We start from the raw sequence: 19,436 nt of genomic DNA, 5'->3' as shown, positions 1-19,436 counted from the left end.
AAAGTAAGTGGTTAGATATAAGAAGCTAGTGATGAAAGGCACTGGACATATATCATAGTTTTGTGTAAGATATTTCAAAATGCTGTTGATTAACCAAATGAAATGACTCGTTGAATGTTGTCTCTTATTATTGATTCTTAAATAGTATTAGATTGACTAGTCAAGAACGTACATATTCACTACACATGCTCTGAAGTGAACCCGTGGATCTGTCTAGTGTTGGTGGGGTTGCCTCCCCTTTGCCCCCAGCTTGTGCTCCTGCTCCTGCTACTGCTGCTGCTTGAGGGAGGGCTGTGTGTGGGATGTGCCGGGGCTAGATGGTGTGAACAAGGACAGGTGCATGGTCAAAGAATATACAACAGGGGAATGTTAGTAAAAAACTTTAAACATGTCAGTTAAAAACAGAATGTGAGCAATGAATGATAAAGAAGTTTTAAGAACTTTACGTTAAAAGCACTGACCTGGTGAGACTGCGGGTGTACTATGGCTGTTATACTGACAGGGGAGGTGTTAGACTTGGTTGCCTCACCAACCTGTGCTGGAGCAAGATGCTTGCGAGGTGGCACAGACTGCTGAAACATAACAGGTATCAATCATCATGGCATAGGGTTGTATTGGGTTGTATGCAGTGTGTGGGATAGGGTTGTATTTAGTGTGGGGGGTATTGGGTTGTATTATGTGTGGGGGAGGGTTGTCCTGAGGGTTTGGGTAGGGTTGTATTGAAGGTTTGGGATAGGGTTGTATTGAGGGTTTGGGGTAGAGTTGTATTGAGGGTTTGGGGTAGAGTTGTATTGAGGGTTTGGGGTAGAGTTGTATTGAGGTTTGGGGGTAGAGGGTTGTATTGAGGGTTTGGGGTAGGGTTGTATTGAGGGTTTGAGAGGTTTGGGGTAGAGTTGTATTGAGGGTTTGGGGTAGGGTTGTATTGAGGGTTTGGGGTAAAGTTGTCTTGAGGGTTTGGGGTAGAGTTGTATTGAGGGTTTGGGGTAGGGTTGTACTGAGGGTTTGGGTAGGGTTGTATTGGGTTTGGGGTAGTGTTGTACTGAAGGTTTGGGTAGGGTTGTATTGAGGGTTTGGGGTAGAGTTGTATTGAGGGTTATGCTCACCTGCACCATGGAGTCAGAGGCACATCGTATCTTCTGCTGGAACATGACATTCAGCTGCCTGTTCTGCAGCTCCAGGTCCTGAACACGTCCCTGCAGCTTCATACACTCTTCCCGCAGAGTCTGAAGTAAGGAAGATGAAGTTAACCAGCACAATCTAGCAATAAAGTGAAATAGAAATGGGCCTAAAGACTTAAGGGACATATGGGCTAGCACAGAAGTTCCAGAAAGAGATTGGTAACATTGTCAATCCTGGCTATGTTTTAATGTGACTGTTCATAACTACCACATAAACAGATAACTTTAGCCATACAGCCATTCCATAACTATATTGTTTCTTTCAAAAATTTATAATGGAAACAGCATAGAACTCAGTAAGTATAATGAGTTCTAACCAGACTGTAGTGAATATAAAGGGGGATAATTCTGCATACCTTCTGTGCCAGAAGAGCTTGAACAACCTGGTTTGCTATCTCATCAAGACACTTCTCATACTGGTGTCGTTGTTGTTCATTCTCCAGCACCAGGGCTGAGTTTTCTGCCTCCAACATCTTGAGTCTCTGCAGCAGCAGCTTTGACTTGTCCTGGTCATCTCCCTTGCCTGACAGCTGGACATCAAACAATGTTGGTAAGTTGGGGCAGAGAGAGTGTCTTACAAACACATTAACACCTTGACACATGCATCTATCCATATAACACTAGTTGTACTTTATCATTCCAGGGTAACACCAATGACAGTACCAACCTGCGCCTCCAGTTTCTTCACCTCGTTAAGCAGCACCATGTTTTCCCGCTCCAGGGTGCTGATGTGGGAGCTGTACTTCTGCAGGTTTGTCTGCAAGGCAAGATCTCCATTACACCAACACAAGTGAAAACTGTCATGCAGTCAATCAAAATTGTCAATCTAAAACAAATATTTGTAGTTAATAACTATGCTGCTGAAATTGAGGAACTGGCACATTTCTGCACTTGCACACCATGCATAGCAGTTCAACCATACATCCTACCGCTATAGTTCAACCATACATCCTACCGCTATAGATCAACCATACATCCTACCGCTACAGTTCAACCATACATCCTACTGCTATAGTTCAACCATACATCCTACTGCTATAGTTCAACCATACATCCTACCACTATAGTTCAACCATACATCCTACTGCTATAGTTCAACCATACATCCTACAGCTATAGTTCAACCATACATCCTACTGCTATAGTTCAACCATACATCCTACCGCTATAGTTCAACCATACATCCTACCGCTACAGTTCAACCATACATCCTACTGCTATAGTTCAACCATACATCCTACTGCTATAGTTCAACCATACATCCTACCACTATAGTTCAACCATACATCCTACTGCTATAGTTCAACCATACATCCTACTGCTATAGTTCAACCATACATCCTACCGCTATAGTTCAACCATACATCCTACTGCTATAGTTCAACCATACATCCTACCGCTATAGTTCAAACATACATCCTACCGCTATAGTTCAACCATACATCCTACTGCCACAGTTCAACCATACATCCTACTGCTATAGTTCAACCATACATCCTACTGCTATAGTTCAACCATACATCCTACCGCTATAGTTCAACCATACATCCTACTGCTATAGTTCAACCATACATCATACTGCTATAGTTCAACCATACATCCTACCGCTATAGTTCAACCATAACAGGCTACAATGGCAGACTTTGGAAACTCACGGAGCTGTAGTTGGAATGGACGTCATACCACTATTGTTAAATCAGACATGATGTCACTGTACTTCAACCAGGCACCATACCACTATAGTTCAGCAAGGCACCATGTCAAAGTCCACAGTAGAATCTGTAGTTAAAGTAGATGCTATATCATACTCTACAATACAAGTCCAGATACACAAGCTACAGTTAACCCTGACACTACACCATGACTACAGGTCCACAATGTCATCCACCAGATCTGACAGACCCCCTGCCCTGCATGTGTTCAGCTGCCTCACCTCATATGTGATGGAGAGGTTGGACTTCTCCTGCTTCAGCTGATCAATCTTGCTCTTGTACTGCAGCATGTTCCTCACCATCTCCTCCATCCTGAAACACCACATGGGCAACACAGCTTGAGTCACAGTTCACCACTGTACATACAACAAGACACCTCACCACCAGTGCAATGTTATCAATAGAGATTACTACACCAGTGCTGTCAGATACATTTTGAAACGACTTGTAAGATAATTGTATCTGACTGACACAAGTACAGTAATCTGTTTCTTACACACCATACAATTGCAACACTTTATGGTGGAATAGATTCAAATTTCATATTTTCATACCCCACAATATTACATGAATGAGTGATGTCACGTGGTTCTCTGATCACTTCCCTGACATGTCCCTCAATGAAAAAAGTTTCTGCCATTTCTGTGTTTTTTCAAGGATAACGAGGAAGCAAAGTAGATGAAGTAAAAATAATTTAATTAAACACTCTAAAACAACAATGTTGCAAGATAGATGTAGATGATTTTCCTTTTTGCCAGCATCAGTAATCGAGAGTGTGGCACTGTAATGATTTTGGACATTCGCTGGTGTCCCTCATTGCATGTGAATATGAATGCTGTCATCAACAGATTGTTTGGATATCTCTGCACATCTGCATTTGTGTAAAAGTTTATGTTCAATGTGCCCCATTGACCAGAGAAAAAATATTAAGGAGTGTTTGTTATTAAGTGTAACCAGTGTGCTTTAAAGTGACATTGCTGAGATTACTTTTACTGTTGAAGGCAGACTACTCTTCTTCTCCACAGAATTTTTGCTTTCCCCAGAGCCCGAAACCGCCATTTGGGATGTTATTGATGTTACAGTGTTGCGGATGAAATGTGAGTTGATTACACCTTGCATGTTATTGAAGACATGAAATTTGCACATTATGCATCAGAGGAATATTTTAAGCAGTGAATTGTGTACTGTGTCTGTAGATGATGAGATTGATTTGAAAGGACAGGTGTCACCACTTGCAAACATAAACCCTTATGTTGTACAATATTTCATGCAGTGTATTTTGATTTTGATTCTCATGAGCAAATTTGTTAATATATGAATGATCACAAGTAGCTCAGGAGCTGGAAATGTATTTATCTATAGAATTATTGTGTCATCAATGAAAAAATGCCATTCACGTTCATCAGTTCATCAACCAAACCACTAGGCAAATCGATCCCACAATGGACGGTCACTGACATTATCGTGTTACGTATTTTTGCCAGATGGTACATGAAACTTATCGCATTGGTACTGTAACATCATAACAATATATGTCAGCTTGTTACAGACCCCCACTGTAACATCATAATAATATATGTCAGCTTGTTACAGATCCCTACTGTAACATCATAACAATATATGTCAGCTTGTTACAGACCCCCACTGTAACATAAAAATATATGTCAGCTGGTTACAGACCCCCACTGTAACATCATAACAATATATGTCAGCTTGTTACAGACCCCCACTGTAACATCATAACAATATATCTCTGAGCTGGTTACAGACCCCCACTGTAACATCAGAACAATATATGTCAGCTGGTTACAGACCCCACTGTAACATCATAACAATATATGTCAGCTGGTTACAGACCCCCACTGTAACATCATAACAATATATGTCAGCTTGTTACAGACCCCCACTGTAACATCATAACAATATATCTCTGAGCTGGTTACAGACACCCACTGTAACATCATAACAATATATCTCTGAGCTGGTTACAGACCCCCACTGTAACATAACAATATATGTCAGCTTGTTACAGACCCCCACTGTAACATAACAATATGTCAGCTTGTTACAGACCCCCACTGTAACATCATAACAATATGTCAGCTTGTTACAGACCCCCACTGTAACATCATAACAATATGTCAGCTGATTACAGACCCCACTGTAATATCATAACAATATATCTCAGAGCTGGTTACAGACCCCCACTGTAACATCATAACAATATATGTCAGCTGGTTACAGACCCCCACTGTAACATCAGAACAATATATGTCAGCTGGTTACAGACCCCACTGTAACATCAGAACAATATATGTCAGCTTGTTACAGACCCCCACTGTAACATCATAACAATATATCTCTGAGCTGGTTACAGACCCCCACTGTAACATCAGAACAATATATGTCAGCTGGTTACAGACCCCACTGTAACATCATAACAATATATGTCAGCTGGTTACAGACCCCCACTGTAACATCATAACAATATATGTCAGCTTGTTACAGACCCCCACTGTAACATCATAACAATATATCTCTGAGCTGGTTACAGACACCCACTGTAACATCATAACAATATATCTCTGAGCTGGTTACAGACCCCCACTGTAACATAACAATATATGTCAGCTTGTTACAGACCCCCACTGTAACATAACAATATGTCAGCTTGTTACAGACCCCCACTGTAACATCATAACAATATGTCAGCTTGTTACAGACCCCACTGTAACATCATAACAATATGTCAGCTGATTACAGACCCCACTGTAATATCATAACAATATATCTCAGAGCTGGTTACAGACCCCCACTGTAACATCATAACAATATATGTCAGCTGGTTACAGACCCCACTGTAACATCAGAACAATATATGTCAGCTGGTTACAGACCCCACTGTAACATCAGAACAATATATGTCAGCTTGTTACAGACCCCCACTGTAACATCATAACAATATATGTCAGCTGGTTACAGACTCCCACTGTAACATCATAACAATATATGTCAGCTTGTTACAGACCCCCACTGTAACATCATAACAATATATGTCAGCTTGTTACAGACCCCCACTGTAACATCATAACAATATATGTCAGCTGGTTACAGACCCCCACTGTAACATCATAACAATATATCTCTGAGCTGGTTACAGACCCCCACTGTAACATCATAACAATATATGTCAGCTGGTTACAGACCCCCACTGTAACATCATAACAATATATCTCTGAGCTGGTTACAGACCCCCACTGTAACATAACAATATATGTCAGCTGGTTACAGACCCCACTGTAACATCAGAACAATATATGTCAGCTGGTTACAGACCCCTGTAACACTTGTTACAGACCCCCACTCATAACAATAATATGTCAGCTGGTTACAGACTCCCACTGTAACATCATAACAATATATGTCAGCTGGTTACAGACCCCTCAGTAACATCATAACAATATATGTCAGTTTGTTACAGACCCCCACTGTAACATCATAACAATATATGTCAGCTGGTTACAGACCCCCACTGTAACATCATAACAATATATCTCTGAGCTGGTTACAGACCCCCACTGTAACATAACAATATATGTCAGCTTGTTACAGACCCCCACTGTAACATCATAACAATATATCTCTGAGCTGGTTACAGACCCCCACTGTAACATAACAATATGTCAGCTTGTTACAGACCCCCACTGTAACATCATAACAATATATCTCTGAGCTGGTTACAGACCCCCACTGTAACATCATAACAATATATGTCAGCTGGTTACAGACCCCCACTGTAACATAACAATATATCTCTGAGTTGGTTACAGACCCCCACTGTAACATAACAATATATGTCAGCTGGTTACAGACCCCCACTGTAACATCATAACAAGAAGACAAAGTCATCAATATCCCCCGCAATGGCAAAATACTCTTCATGATTATGTCTACGAGGTATGATTATGTCAAATATTTAGGTGTGTATTATAGAAAAGTGGAAGGAGAGTATTGAAAGGTTTTTAAAGTTCTGCTCCAGAAAGGAGCACTATCACCAATTCCAAAACTACCAAAAAGGAACCAGTACACCACTAGACTAATCTATGTGTCAAGTTTGGTGAAGAAATAGTGAACGGTTTTAGAATTTAGCTCCGGAAAAGTGCACTACCACCAATTTCAGGCTAAGTCAACTTGTTGCCACGGAAAAGCCAAAAATATTTTATTCACAATTTCAAAACTACCAAAAGGCACCAGTACACCACCAGACCAATCTATGTGCCAAGTTTAGTGAAGAAATAGTGAACGGTTTTAGAGTTCTGATCCGGAAAAGAGCACTACCACCAATTTCAGGCTAAGTCAACTTGTTGCCATGGAAACGCCAAAAATATTTTATTCACAATTCCAAAACTACCAAAAGGCACCAGTACACCACCAGACCAATCTATGTGCCAAGTTTAGTGAAGAAATAGTGAACGGTTTTAGATTTCACCTCCAGAAAAGAGCACAACCACCAATTTCAGGCTAAGTCAAATTTGTTGCCATGGTGCCACGGAAATGCCAAAAATATTTTATTCAGAATTCCCAAACTACCAAAAGGCACCAGTACACCACCAGATCTATCTATGTGCCAAGTTTGGTGAAGAAATAGTGAACGGTTTTAGAGTTCTGCTCCGGAAAAGTGCACTACCACCAATTTCAGGCTAAGTCAAACTTGTTGCCACAGAAACGCCAAAAATATTTTATTCAGAAATCCAAAACTACCAAAAGGCACCAGTACACCACCAGATCTATCTATGTGCCAAGTTTGGTGAAGAAATAGTGAACGGTTTTAGAGTTCTGCTCTGGAAAAGTGCACTACCACCAATTTCAGGCTAAGTCGAACTTTTTGCCATGGAAATGCCAAAAATGTTTTATTCAGAATTCCAAAACTACCAAAAGGCACCAGTACACCACCAGATCTATCTATGTGCCAAGTTTGGTGAAGAAATATTGAACTGTTTTAGAGTTCTGTTCCAGAAAAGACAAATGTGCACGGACGGACGCACGTACGGACGGAGTCCATTTTAATACCCCCCGCAAAACGCGTTGCGGGGGATAACAATATATGTCAGCTTGTTACAGACCCCCACTGTAATATCATAACAATATATGTCAGCTGGTTACAGACCCCACTGTAACATCATAACAATATATCTCTGAGCTGGTTACAGACACCCACTGTAACATCATAACAATATATGTCAGCTGGTTACAGACCCCACTGTAACATCATAACAATATATGTCAGCTGGTTACAGATCCCCACTGTAACATCATAACAATATATCTCTGAGCTGGTTACAGACCCCCACTGTAACATAACAATATATGTCAGCTGGTTACAGACCCCACTGTAACATCATAACAATATATGTCAGCTGGTTACAGATCCCCACTGTAACATCATAACAATATATCTCTGAGCTGGTTACAGACCCCACTGTAACATCATAACAATATATGTCAGCTGGTTACAGACCTCACTGTAACATAACAATATATGTCAGCTTGTTACAGATCCCCACTGTAACATCATAACAATATATGTCAGCTGGTTACAGACCCCCACTGTAACATCATAACAATATATGTCAGCTGGTTACAGATCCCTACTGCAACATCATAACAATATATGTCAGCTGGTTACAGATCCCTACTGTAACATCATAACAATATATGTCAGCTGGTTACAGACCCCCACTGTAACATCATAACAATATATGTCAGCTTGTTACAGACCCCCACTGTAACATCATAACAATATATCTCTGAGCTGGTTACAGACCCCCACTGTAACATCATAACAATATATGTCAGCTTGTTACAGACCCCCACTGTAACATCATAATATATCTCAGCTGGAGATGGTGTGCTGGAAAGGATGGAGACTGCACAGGTATATGAATCAATAACTTTGTCGGTGCTTGTGCACGTGCTTCGCGTACACCTGGCTGTTCCTCACTTTGCACTCCTCCCTCGTAACAAATAGTGAACTGTGTCAAAATTTTAATGACAGTTTGTTAAATAACCTTTTTCTTTTTAGGACATAAATTCTGCAAAAAACTCACAGAGTTGGTCTGATGTTTTGATTATGATCAGCGTTTCATTGAGTATTATGTTTATGAGTGTCAGTATCGGACCGCAATGCTGTACATGGCAGTGGAGCAGGTGTGTGTGAATGACACAGGACTGATCACCTATGTTCAGGTAATCCCCTTCCCCTAGTGGTGGCCACACGTTACTGTATGCACTTACATCACTTCACTGAAGTCTACCTAATGCTCAATGGCACACTGAGTGACAATTTGCAAAACCTTTATATCTGAAATGTGATATATTGAGGGAAACAAATAAGGGAACACCAGTTCAAAGCAGTGTTCCTTTATTTATTCTCAAATTTTCACCTACAGTGCAATACAAGGCTTGTGAATAAACTTGGAAAAGAATAAAGGAACACTTGTGCTTTCATGTGTTCCCTTATTTGTTTCCTTCAGTTTATATAGTCAATATCAACTTTGAAAACATTTACCACTGATTCTTAAAATAGTTGTATGCGCGAAGATCTGGGTTAGAATTGATCTTCAGTAACCCATGTTTGACGTAAGAGGTGATTAATGGGATCAAGTGTTCAGGATCGCTGACCTGGTTGACACATTGTATCCCAGTTGCGTAGAACGATGCTCATGCTGTTGATCACTGGATTGTCTGGTCCAGACTCAATAATTGACAGACTGCCGCCATATTGCTGGAATACTGGTGAGTCCGGCGAAAAACTAAACTCACAATATATTTGTACCCCACTCTCAGGTGTGCCACAACAGTCACCAGAACGCCAGCCATGATTGTGTTAATACCATTATCTGTTACTGATTTTACAACTGGTTCTACAGTGTACCTACTGCTGACATACCTTCCACACCCTGCATCAGTCATGCTGCTGTTACACACGTCTACACACCTCTGTTTATGCTACTGTGATGAACAGTGAGTCCTGCTCAGCCCTGCCAAGGCAGGCTTACACAAACAGTTGAGCACTAGGCATGTCTACAGCTGCTCACTGATAAATTGGTCAAAAAGAAAACAAAACAAGAAGCTCCATCTGTTAAAGATAGATGCAGATGACTGGAGGCTGCAAGCAGCTCACTGATTGATGCATACCACACATAGCTGTCACATCCTCAACATGCCTGCTAAAACCCTTCTCACCAAAGCCTGCAGACACTCCTTTATGTATATACTGCATGATGTGTAACCTTTACCTTAGAGGCCTCGGATAGTGAAGACAATTAGTCAATAGTGACTCTACAATATATACACCGATCTGAACCAATAATATAGACACTGATGTGATTCCTTGTCTGAACCAGAGACCATATAATGGTCTCTGAACCAACAATAAATACACTGATCTGAACACTTGCCTGAAGCAACAATAAATGCACCCATTGCAACTCATGTCTGAAGCAAAAATCAAAAGACCAATCTGGATCCTTGTCTGAACCACAATCTGCATGCAAATCTGAACTCTTGTCTGAACCAACAAAAAGCAAATGAATCTGAATCAACAAAAACTACAATAATCTAAACCCTCCTGAAAACCAACATCTCCTCATGAGTGTCCACAGGAGATCTAGTCTACAGACCAATATTTGAGTCCAAAACTTGCAGTTTCAAGTCAGTTAATGTTTTACTTGATGTAACTGAGATCAGTACACATCATGTCAGCAGTATTCACAAGAAGAACTGACTTTCCTACAATCCAGCACACCTCTACAGCTCAACAACTCCAGACAACTAAAACCTCACCTTAACAATGATGGGTCCCCTTCCACACAATCACAGGGATGCAATGACTTTTGTTGTAATACTCCAATCACGAAATATCGAAAGGTAAGCAGCTCCCTCCTCCAAACCTACTTGTAACCATGCTGGCTCTCTTAGTAAGATGGGGAAAATACAGGGAAATATGAGTAAAGATGTTTTCCGATGTGTGTGATATATCAGGTTTCCTATGCACATGCATGCACGGAGGGAGCCTGAGAAAATACTGAGAGAAAACACAGCCAGATGTTAAAGCAAGAGGTAAAGAAGTCTCTCGCTTCTTTAATTATGAGAAACAAGATTGTTAGAAGGAGGAAGAGGATTTTCAAGTATTTTAACTGCCCCAAGATTAAAATAGACACAATAGCAGTAAGGGGTGGCAGACTAGCTTGGACACTTGAAATCTTGGCAATTGCGAGACCTAAAGCCCTAACTTCATCAGCCAGCCCCAGGGCAAGCAGTTGACACTAACCTATCAAATTAGATGCTAACTATTTAAAGGCCTAACAACATGACCTGCATTCTTGATAGACAAAGCATCAAATTAATCATAAAACATAATTGAATAAAGCCTCTTTTAAGATATTTTTCCCAACTGTTTCACACTTCATTAATCAGTGCTGTTGCAAATATTGACAAATTCAGATGCTGTTGCACAGTTGAATATAATCTTCACAAGTCTCTTAGGTAAAAATTAATAGTTTAAATGATAACTTCTAAACAATAATAAATAAGAGACTGCGGTCCTTACTGTCTGCTTATCTCGACTTGCCTCTTCGAAGGATAGAATTACTATACATCCAAGGACTCAGCATTCAGTACAGCCTTGAAGCAAGGCTGAGAACTTGCTGGGAGCCCAAGCTCACAAATCTCTAAAGCAAATTATAACTGTTAATAAGGATTCCTGTGAAAAACTGCCTCTTACCTCAGGAGTCAAGGCTTTCTCCATCAACCAAAATCTTTTATTCATGAGGTAGGTCTTTAGAGAGTATATAATTGTCCATGAAACAAATGGTTTAACACATTGAAGTCAAATGACAATCAGCTGACGTGAAACGTGCCACAAGTCAGCACTAGGAAGAGGACTGTACTGGAGGGGGCAGTGCAGGACAGAGGTTAGCTTGGCCCGGGGCCAGGATTGCATGAAGGGGGAGGGGCACATCAAGGTTAAGTCTACAAAGCACTGCCCACAAGCATAATGGTCACACTTGCAATCTCAAACTGTCTCTAATTCGGAAATAATCTCAAGCCCCAAGACAACAATCAGTAAACCAAGTTGACGTGGAACTGAAATATCGAGCAATCTTTCTGTACTAAGAAGGCAGGACATTAGGTAATACTACGAGAACTGAAATATCGACCAATCTATCTGTACCGAGAAGGTAGGACATTAGGTAATACTACGAGAAGTGAGGAAATGTCCTACCCATGCTTGAGGCGCCTTTATGTATGAACCAACTGAATCACTAACAACTACACACATTCTCTCTATTGATTAGTGGCACATCATACATCTGAATAAGGCAGGTTTAACGCATCTAGGATTACATCATAAAATAACACCAGCTATACTCCAACATTATCATATAGATACCAACTAGACCCAGTATGTAACTCAACAGTTGTTCTCTGCAGTAGGTATTCACATTGTTCCCCAGAGTATGCATACATGAACACTTGTTCTCAAGAGTTTCAGGTGATAACAACATACATTCCCCTACACAGATGAAGATGAATCACAGATACAATATAAAACCGAAGCTGATGGAAGTAGGGTAAGTGAAGGTGTACCTTAGCCCTGCCATGAAGCTGCTGGTTGTTTATGAAGGGGGATGAGGCATGTTGCAGCACACACCTGGAGGCTGCCAGATGGAGTTGTGTCACCTCCTGCCATATACGTGCAACAGTATAGCTATATCTATGTCAGCCTCAGTAGAACAGCTGATGCCTACAATCAATATGTGTTACTAGCACAAGCCTCAGTACAGTACAGCATTGTGAAGTTCCTGCAGGTTAACTACAGTGAGTGGACACAGGCGTTGGTGGAGGCAGGTATTATGTCTAATATCAATCTTTAATTCATTATTCATTCAAAATGAATTGCATGTCTTTACTAATAAGGTCAGTAAAAATGAAAGATTTTCAATTTCAATCCATATTGTTCAGAAATACCTGTATAAAGATTAAAAGTCATTGTTTACGAATTACCTTTGCCATCAATTAAAATATTACAGAACATGAATGCATTCATGTTGCATGCAATGATGACTTTAAAAGTTCTCTCAATTTGAAAACAAACAAATTCATATTTAATATAAAGCTTTATGAATGACTTCAGTGTTTTCAACAAACAAATGACAATAATAGTGATTTTCTTCTTCAGTGCACATCATTTTCATCTACAAAGAGCAGGGAGAAAAATTAAATTGCTGTTTCCGTTTTTATCATTCGCATTCGAATATTGACAAGTCATCCGCTGTTTCAGCTTAATTAACTCTGCAGCCGAAATGCAGATGTCATATTATGAGGACACTTTTGCACAGGCCATTACAATCATTCTTAAAACTATTTTCCTTCCATTTTCTGCACTCTACAGGGACAGGCTAGTTTCTTCGTTTCACCAGTGTATTTTAATCAATTTGTCAGGCCATCATCCAAAACTCACACAACCAGAAATGTTATTTGATTAAAAAAAGATCACCAAAACCTTATTTGTGATTAATGCTTTGCTTCATCAAAGGTTTCAATAGCAAAAGCTGAACATTTGGAGGCAGCATGCGTTATTGGGAACAAAAGTCATCGAGGGAATTTACACAGTCCACTTGAGATGTGTTCGTAACAGTGAGTACTGCCTGCGGCCACATCTTAAGATGCAGAGGTCACCTTTTATCCCTCCTAAATAGAAAACGATTCACGCAACCGGGGGTATGAAGTTCGCTTATCAGTGGAGCATTCGTGCAAACCTAATTTTGTCATTACTGATTATAGTTGTTGCAGAATATGCCTTTTTTTTTTAGCAAGGTTGGGGGTAATGATACGTTTACAAATCTCATGAAATCAAATTTTTCCAAAAAGGCACTGGATACAAAATGATGCACCAATTCAGATTAGATTTATTGAAAGCTCAAACACTAAATTCACTCAAATGTAGTTTTTGTGCATGTGATGGTGGAAGGTTTTCCAATAGTCTTCAAAGCCAATGAAAGTGCTGGTCAAACAGAGAAGGTATGACAATCTATTTATAGTGTAAAGACTTCGTTACAACTGGCTTCATCAGGCCTACTGCATGAAGCTAGCAGATTCCCTACAACCGTGCCACATGTGAGATATTCTACGTTCATACAAGAGAGCAATAAAATCATATCCTTTCCTTTTCTATCCTGAGGCTATTTTAGTGTAACCATGCAATTCATCAAATTTTTGTATGGAAAATATTCAAAGCTGTTCTGATTATTGCAGATGAAAGGCTTCAGCTTTTTGGTGATCGGACAACGGACAAAAGATTAGTTTTTGCAGCAGCGTTAAATCTCATTGATTACGAAGCTTGTCGACTTAGAGGAAATTAGTTTAACGCGGGTGTGTTTCCGGAGTTCCAGCCTTGGCTGGATATCAGGATGGGTCAGAAATTGCGCCTATCTTTCTTCGCACTAAAGATAGACTTGGTTTCTGAGTAATTCTATCATGCATTGATGTATAAAGAAATTGTACAGCTCTAGGAAAATGTTTGATCCAGAGAGGCTCCAAATAGGCTGTGCCAGTCCACATCCAGGCGATTAAATGCCTGCGGGTGTGCCTGTTTAATACATGATTGATTCACCAATCACTTCACCCTTGACCTGTGGTCGATATGTCCGAACTCCATTACTGACCAGAAGATAATCAAAACCGACAAGCTCGGAAAATGGTCATGATGGACTTGAGATAAAGTCACTTATGAAAAACCACTGCTGATTATTTCTACCTTCCTAGGCTTGTATATGTTCACTGCTCATTATGGTAATTGGGTGATTACACACATCAGCTCAAATATCAAATACTTTAACATGGGAATTGTCCACATTTTCTCATTATCAACTCAAATGATTACAATTGTAAACTGGAAGCATGTGATTACTTAAACGGAGGCCAGAATGGAACGTTTATAGAAAGTCAATGATATGTGTTCTTGATAACTGTGTTCATATGAAACAGATAGACCAAGACAGCTCGTAAAAACCTAAAGCAACCAACAGATCCATGTATTGAATTTTAAGATGCTTGTAGTGGAAAGGTTTTAATCAATAAGTGAGAGCAGTTTTTTACAAACTACCCAGTACACTATTGATATAATGAAACAACTTGGCCACCATCAGCTGTCATGGATTCACTTATATATCATTCCTGTCCATCTGGAGCCAGGTGGGCCTCATGCATCAAACCTGACACCATACAAACACTTCCACACTTGTATCATGCCACACTTAGTCTCTGGAAATATGGAATCTTGACAGTAACATTTAAACAAGAAAGGAGCCCCAGTGAGATATAGACTTGCCAGTTTTAGTGCATAACGATTATAATGGTAAGGGCTGGGTAGTGGGGACAATAATATAATCCTGGGACTTGAGACAGATACCTAACAAAACATGCATGGATAATACAAATCACACACCTGCCTGTTCTACCAGCAAGTGGTCCCCTATCATAAAAAATAGCAAAAGAGACAACAAAATAATGATCATTTGTGTTAAACAACTTTTTTATTCGGGTGTCCAAAATTATGAGACGAATCATCAGGGTTGGTCTGTCGATTTCATGTGACTTTATCAGATTTTGCGTTAGTGAGCAATTCATCAGTCTCAAATGAAATCGAAAGGACTGCAGCTAGAAGTGTTTTATCAACACTATGTGTATCAAGCATTCAGTTTCAAAATATTGTTGTTTGGTTCAGCTTGATAGAACTGCCTTCAGCAGAGGTGACACACTGCTTGTGATCATGTTACCTCTCTCCTGTGGTATAACCCTACTTAACACACCACTCCGACAGCTACCATCCCCACTGTTCTGCTGCTTGCCAGATTTAAAACAAATCTATAGTTTTTTATCATTTCTCGAATAGAGAGTCCCTCAGAGATGAAATAATCAAATTTTGACAGACATTCTGGCGTTGGATTATTGACAAGTTAGGGAAATCATTCATCTGGAGTAGTGATATTATCGTGACATTGGAGAAATGACAATTGTAGATGACTGATAACCATGTCAGTGTTAGACAGGGGACAGCCCTAGAGACACCTTAATTAGAGATACCATACACAGCACACACAAGACACTCAACCACGTATCTCATATCTCCCATGGAAACTCGGAAAAAGCTGATTGAAAATGATTGTGATAAATGATTATGATGAACTGATAATGCTAGATGTCCTCAACTGATGATGAATTCACATAAATTCATCCTATCCATAGTCCATTACTGAATAAGGCTTATGTCTGTATCCAGAGCAACTTACATCATCCAAAATAACAGTTGATTCAGCAACTATCCAAATCAGTCATGTAGTATAACCATGGATTTACACTCAACTGTGACAACGAGGACCATGAAAATCCATCTTAGAAAGCATATGGGTTATGTAATATAATCCAAATAACAAAAACAAATCTTCTTTCATCTTTGAAAATAGTATTTACCGTTATCCAACTACTTCATCACTTCTATTACTGTGTCTGCTGTTTGTACCAGACATTCAGCAAATGTTATCCAACTACTTCATCACTTCTATTACTGTGTCTGCTGTTTGTACCAGACATTCAGCAACTGTTATCCAACTACTTCAGCACTTCTATTACTGTGTCTGCTGTTTGTACCAGACATTCAGGAACTGTTATTCAACTACTTCATCACTTCTATTACTGTGTCTGCTGTTTGTACCAGACATTCAGCAACTGTTATCCAACTACTTCATCACTTCTATTACTGTGTCTGCTGTTTGTACCAGACATTCAGCAACTGTTATCCAACTACTTCATCACTTCTATTACTGTGTCTGCTGTTTGTACCAGACATTCAGCAAATGTTATCCAACTACTTCATCACTTCTATTACTGTGTCTGCTGTTTGTACCAGACATTCAGCAACTGTTATCCAACTACTTCATCACTTCTATTACTGTGTCTGCTGTTTGTACCAGACATTCAGCAAATGTTATCCAACTACTTCATCACTTCTATTACTGTGTCTGCTGTTTGTACCAGACATTCAGCAACTGTTATCCAACTACTTCAGCACTTCTATTACTGTGTCTGCTGTTTGTACCAGACATTCAGCAACTGTTATCCAACTACTTCATCACTTCTATTACTGTGTCTGCTGTTTGTACCAGACATTCAGCAACTGTTATCCAACTACTTCATCACTTCTATTACTGTGTCTGCTGTTTGTACCAGACATTCAGCAACTGTTATCCAACTACTTCATCACTTCTATTACTGTGTCTGCTGTTTGTACCAGACATTCAGCAAATGTTATCCAACTACTTCATCACTTCTATTACTGTGTCTGCTGTTTGTACCAGACAATCAGCAAATGTTATCCAACTACTTCATCACTTCTATTACTGTGTCTGCTGTTTGTACCAGACATTCAGCAACTGTTATCCAACTACTTCATCACTTCTATTACTGTGTCTGCTGTTTGTACCAGACATTCAGCAAATGTTATCCAACTACTTCATCACTTCTATTACTGTGTCTGCTGTTTGTACCAGACATTCAGCAAATGTTATCCAACTACTTCATCACTTCTATTACTGTGTCTGCTGTTTGTACCAGACATTCAGCAACTGTTATCCAACTACTTCATCACTTCTATTACTGTGTCTGCTGTTTGTACCAGACATTCAGCAACTGTTATCCAACTACTTCATCACTTCTATTACTGTGTCTGCTGTTTGTACCAGACATTCAGCAACTGTTATCCAACTACTTCATCACTTCTATTACTGTGTCTGCTGTTTGTACCAGACATTCAGCAACTGTTATCCAACTACTTCAGCACTTGTACTACTGTGTCTGCTGTGTGTACCAGACATTCAGCAACTGTTATCCAACTACTTCAGCACTTACTTCTTGAACTCCTCCTGCAGAGCCTGGAGGCGGGAACGGCATGAGTCACTCTCCACCCTCATCTCCAGGAGTCGCTGCTCAGCATCCACGCGCAGCATCCTCTCCCTCTCCAGCTCCTTCATCAGCCCCTCCCGTGACTCCCCGCGCTGAAATGATACAAATACATGGTTAATTTAACCTTCATCAACCCTACCTGCATGGGTTAAACCCATACTGGGTTAAAGCAGCCGTCATTCACAATTCCCCTGCTTGCTGAACACATAAAGGGTTAAAGCAGTCTTCATCAACACCTCCCCTGCCTGAATAACATATAAGGGGCGGTAGGGTAGCCTAGTGGTTAAAAGTGATGGCTTGTCATGCCGAAGACCCGGGTTCAATTCCCCACATGGGTACAATGTGTGAAGCCCATTTCTGGTGTCCCCACCGTGATATTGCTGGAATATTGCTAAAAGTGGCGTAAAACAAAACTCACTCACTCACTCAGTGACTGAATAACACATAAAGGGTTAATGCAGCCTTCATCAACCCTCCCCTGCCTGAATAACATACAAAGGGTTAATGCAGCCTTCATTAAAACCTCATACCTGCTGAACACACAGAGGTGAATCTAACATTCATTAAGCACTCCCCTGCTCAACACCTAGAGTGTTAATACAGATTTCATCACAATGTTCCCCGCTGAATGCATAGAGGTTCTAATCTAGGTGTCCTTATGTATCATGTCAACATCTCAATCAGAACACAAAGATCACGGGTTCTATTTATCAACATATCCATTTTTCCTACATTTTCAATTTGTGAAGATTGATAACCAGTGCCTTGAGTTTAACAAGCAGCGAGATGAGTGATGTCATGGCTACATCCTACCTGTCTTGATCTCACCAAAGTCTCCTGTACAAGCCAGTTTTGGATGACAAATAGAGGGCTCATACAGACCTCTAGTTACTCAACTGATACACCTCCCAAATAAGTAATTACAGTTTCATGAATGAGAGCCAATGTCCACACACCTTTGCATCACATGACTAGTGACACATCTTGTAACAAAGAACTATCAATGTTTAGTCCAGCAACATGGAACTATAAGAGACTGTTGCAGTAGGGGCCCAAGTTAGCGGCTTAATGCACTGTAGCTCTGTGTGGGGATCAATAGCTACAGACAATGCTCTCATACCAGGGACAATAAACCACATCAATATCACGTCATTTTGTCATCACAGCGATACAGAATTGTAAAGTATATCAACATGTATTCACCGACAATCAGATAATCCACGTCTTGGAAACATGGTCATATGTCAGGCTTGTCTTCCTTCACAACATAACCCAAGTCTCTTGAAGAAGAACGTCATCGAGTGCATTACACAGATAGCAGTGAGTGAATGACTTCTTCAGCATAACAATGACACTGTTACTATAAAGAGATGACACTGTATGGCCACCTCAATCATAAGGATACACCTTAATTGATTCTCATCACATAAGATACTCATCAGCTATTTTTTAGCATTTGTACAAGTTGTCCAACATTGCAAAATTCATACAGCTAGTTACCGAATACATTGGAGTGAGTGAG

General features: G+C 40.1%; 1 protein-coding gene across 11 annotated transcripts in view; it reads right to left on the bottom strand.

Moving 5' to 3' along the window:
- Positions 1–19,436, bottom strand: part of LOC124253232 — a 176,970-nt gene that overhangs the window by 8,603 nt on the left and 148,931 nt on the right. For 9 of the 11 annotated variants that reach the window (XM_046686957.1, XM_046686958.1, XM_046686960.1 and 6 more), the window contains 7 exons: positions 17,861–18,006; positions 3,112–3,202; positions 1,846–1,935; positions 1,535–1,708; positions 1,104–1,223; positions 462–572; positions 173–313 (listed from right to left, as the gene is read on the bottom strand). In XM_046686957.1, coding sequence (XP_046542913.1) covers positions 173–313; positions 462–572; positions 1,104–1,223; positions 1,535–1,708; positions 1,846–1,935; positions 3,112–3,202; positions 17,861–18,006 — 873 coding nt within the window. Of the gene's footprint in view, positions 1–172; positions 314–461; positions 573–1,103; positions 1,224–1,534; positions 1,709–1,845; positions 1,936–3,111; positions 3,203–12,541; positions 12,631–17,860; positions 18,007–19,436 lie in introns of those variants that run through there. The other 2 variants (XM_046686959.1, XM_046686968.1) reach the window with 2 other exon arrangements.

This window comes from Haliotis rubra, unplaced genomic scaffold (genome assembly GCF_003918875.1).
Source record: "Haliotis rubra isolate DU_JTF1 unplaced genomic scaffold, ASM391887v1 Scf536, whole genome shotgun sequence".
In the NCBI taxonomy this organism is placed as follows: Eukaryota; Metazoa; Mollusca; class Gastropoda; order Lepetellida; family Haliotidae; genus Haliotis; species Haliotis rubra.
This window is presented reverse-complemented; position numbering and strand designations above follow the sequence as displayed.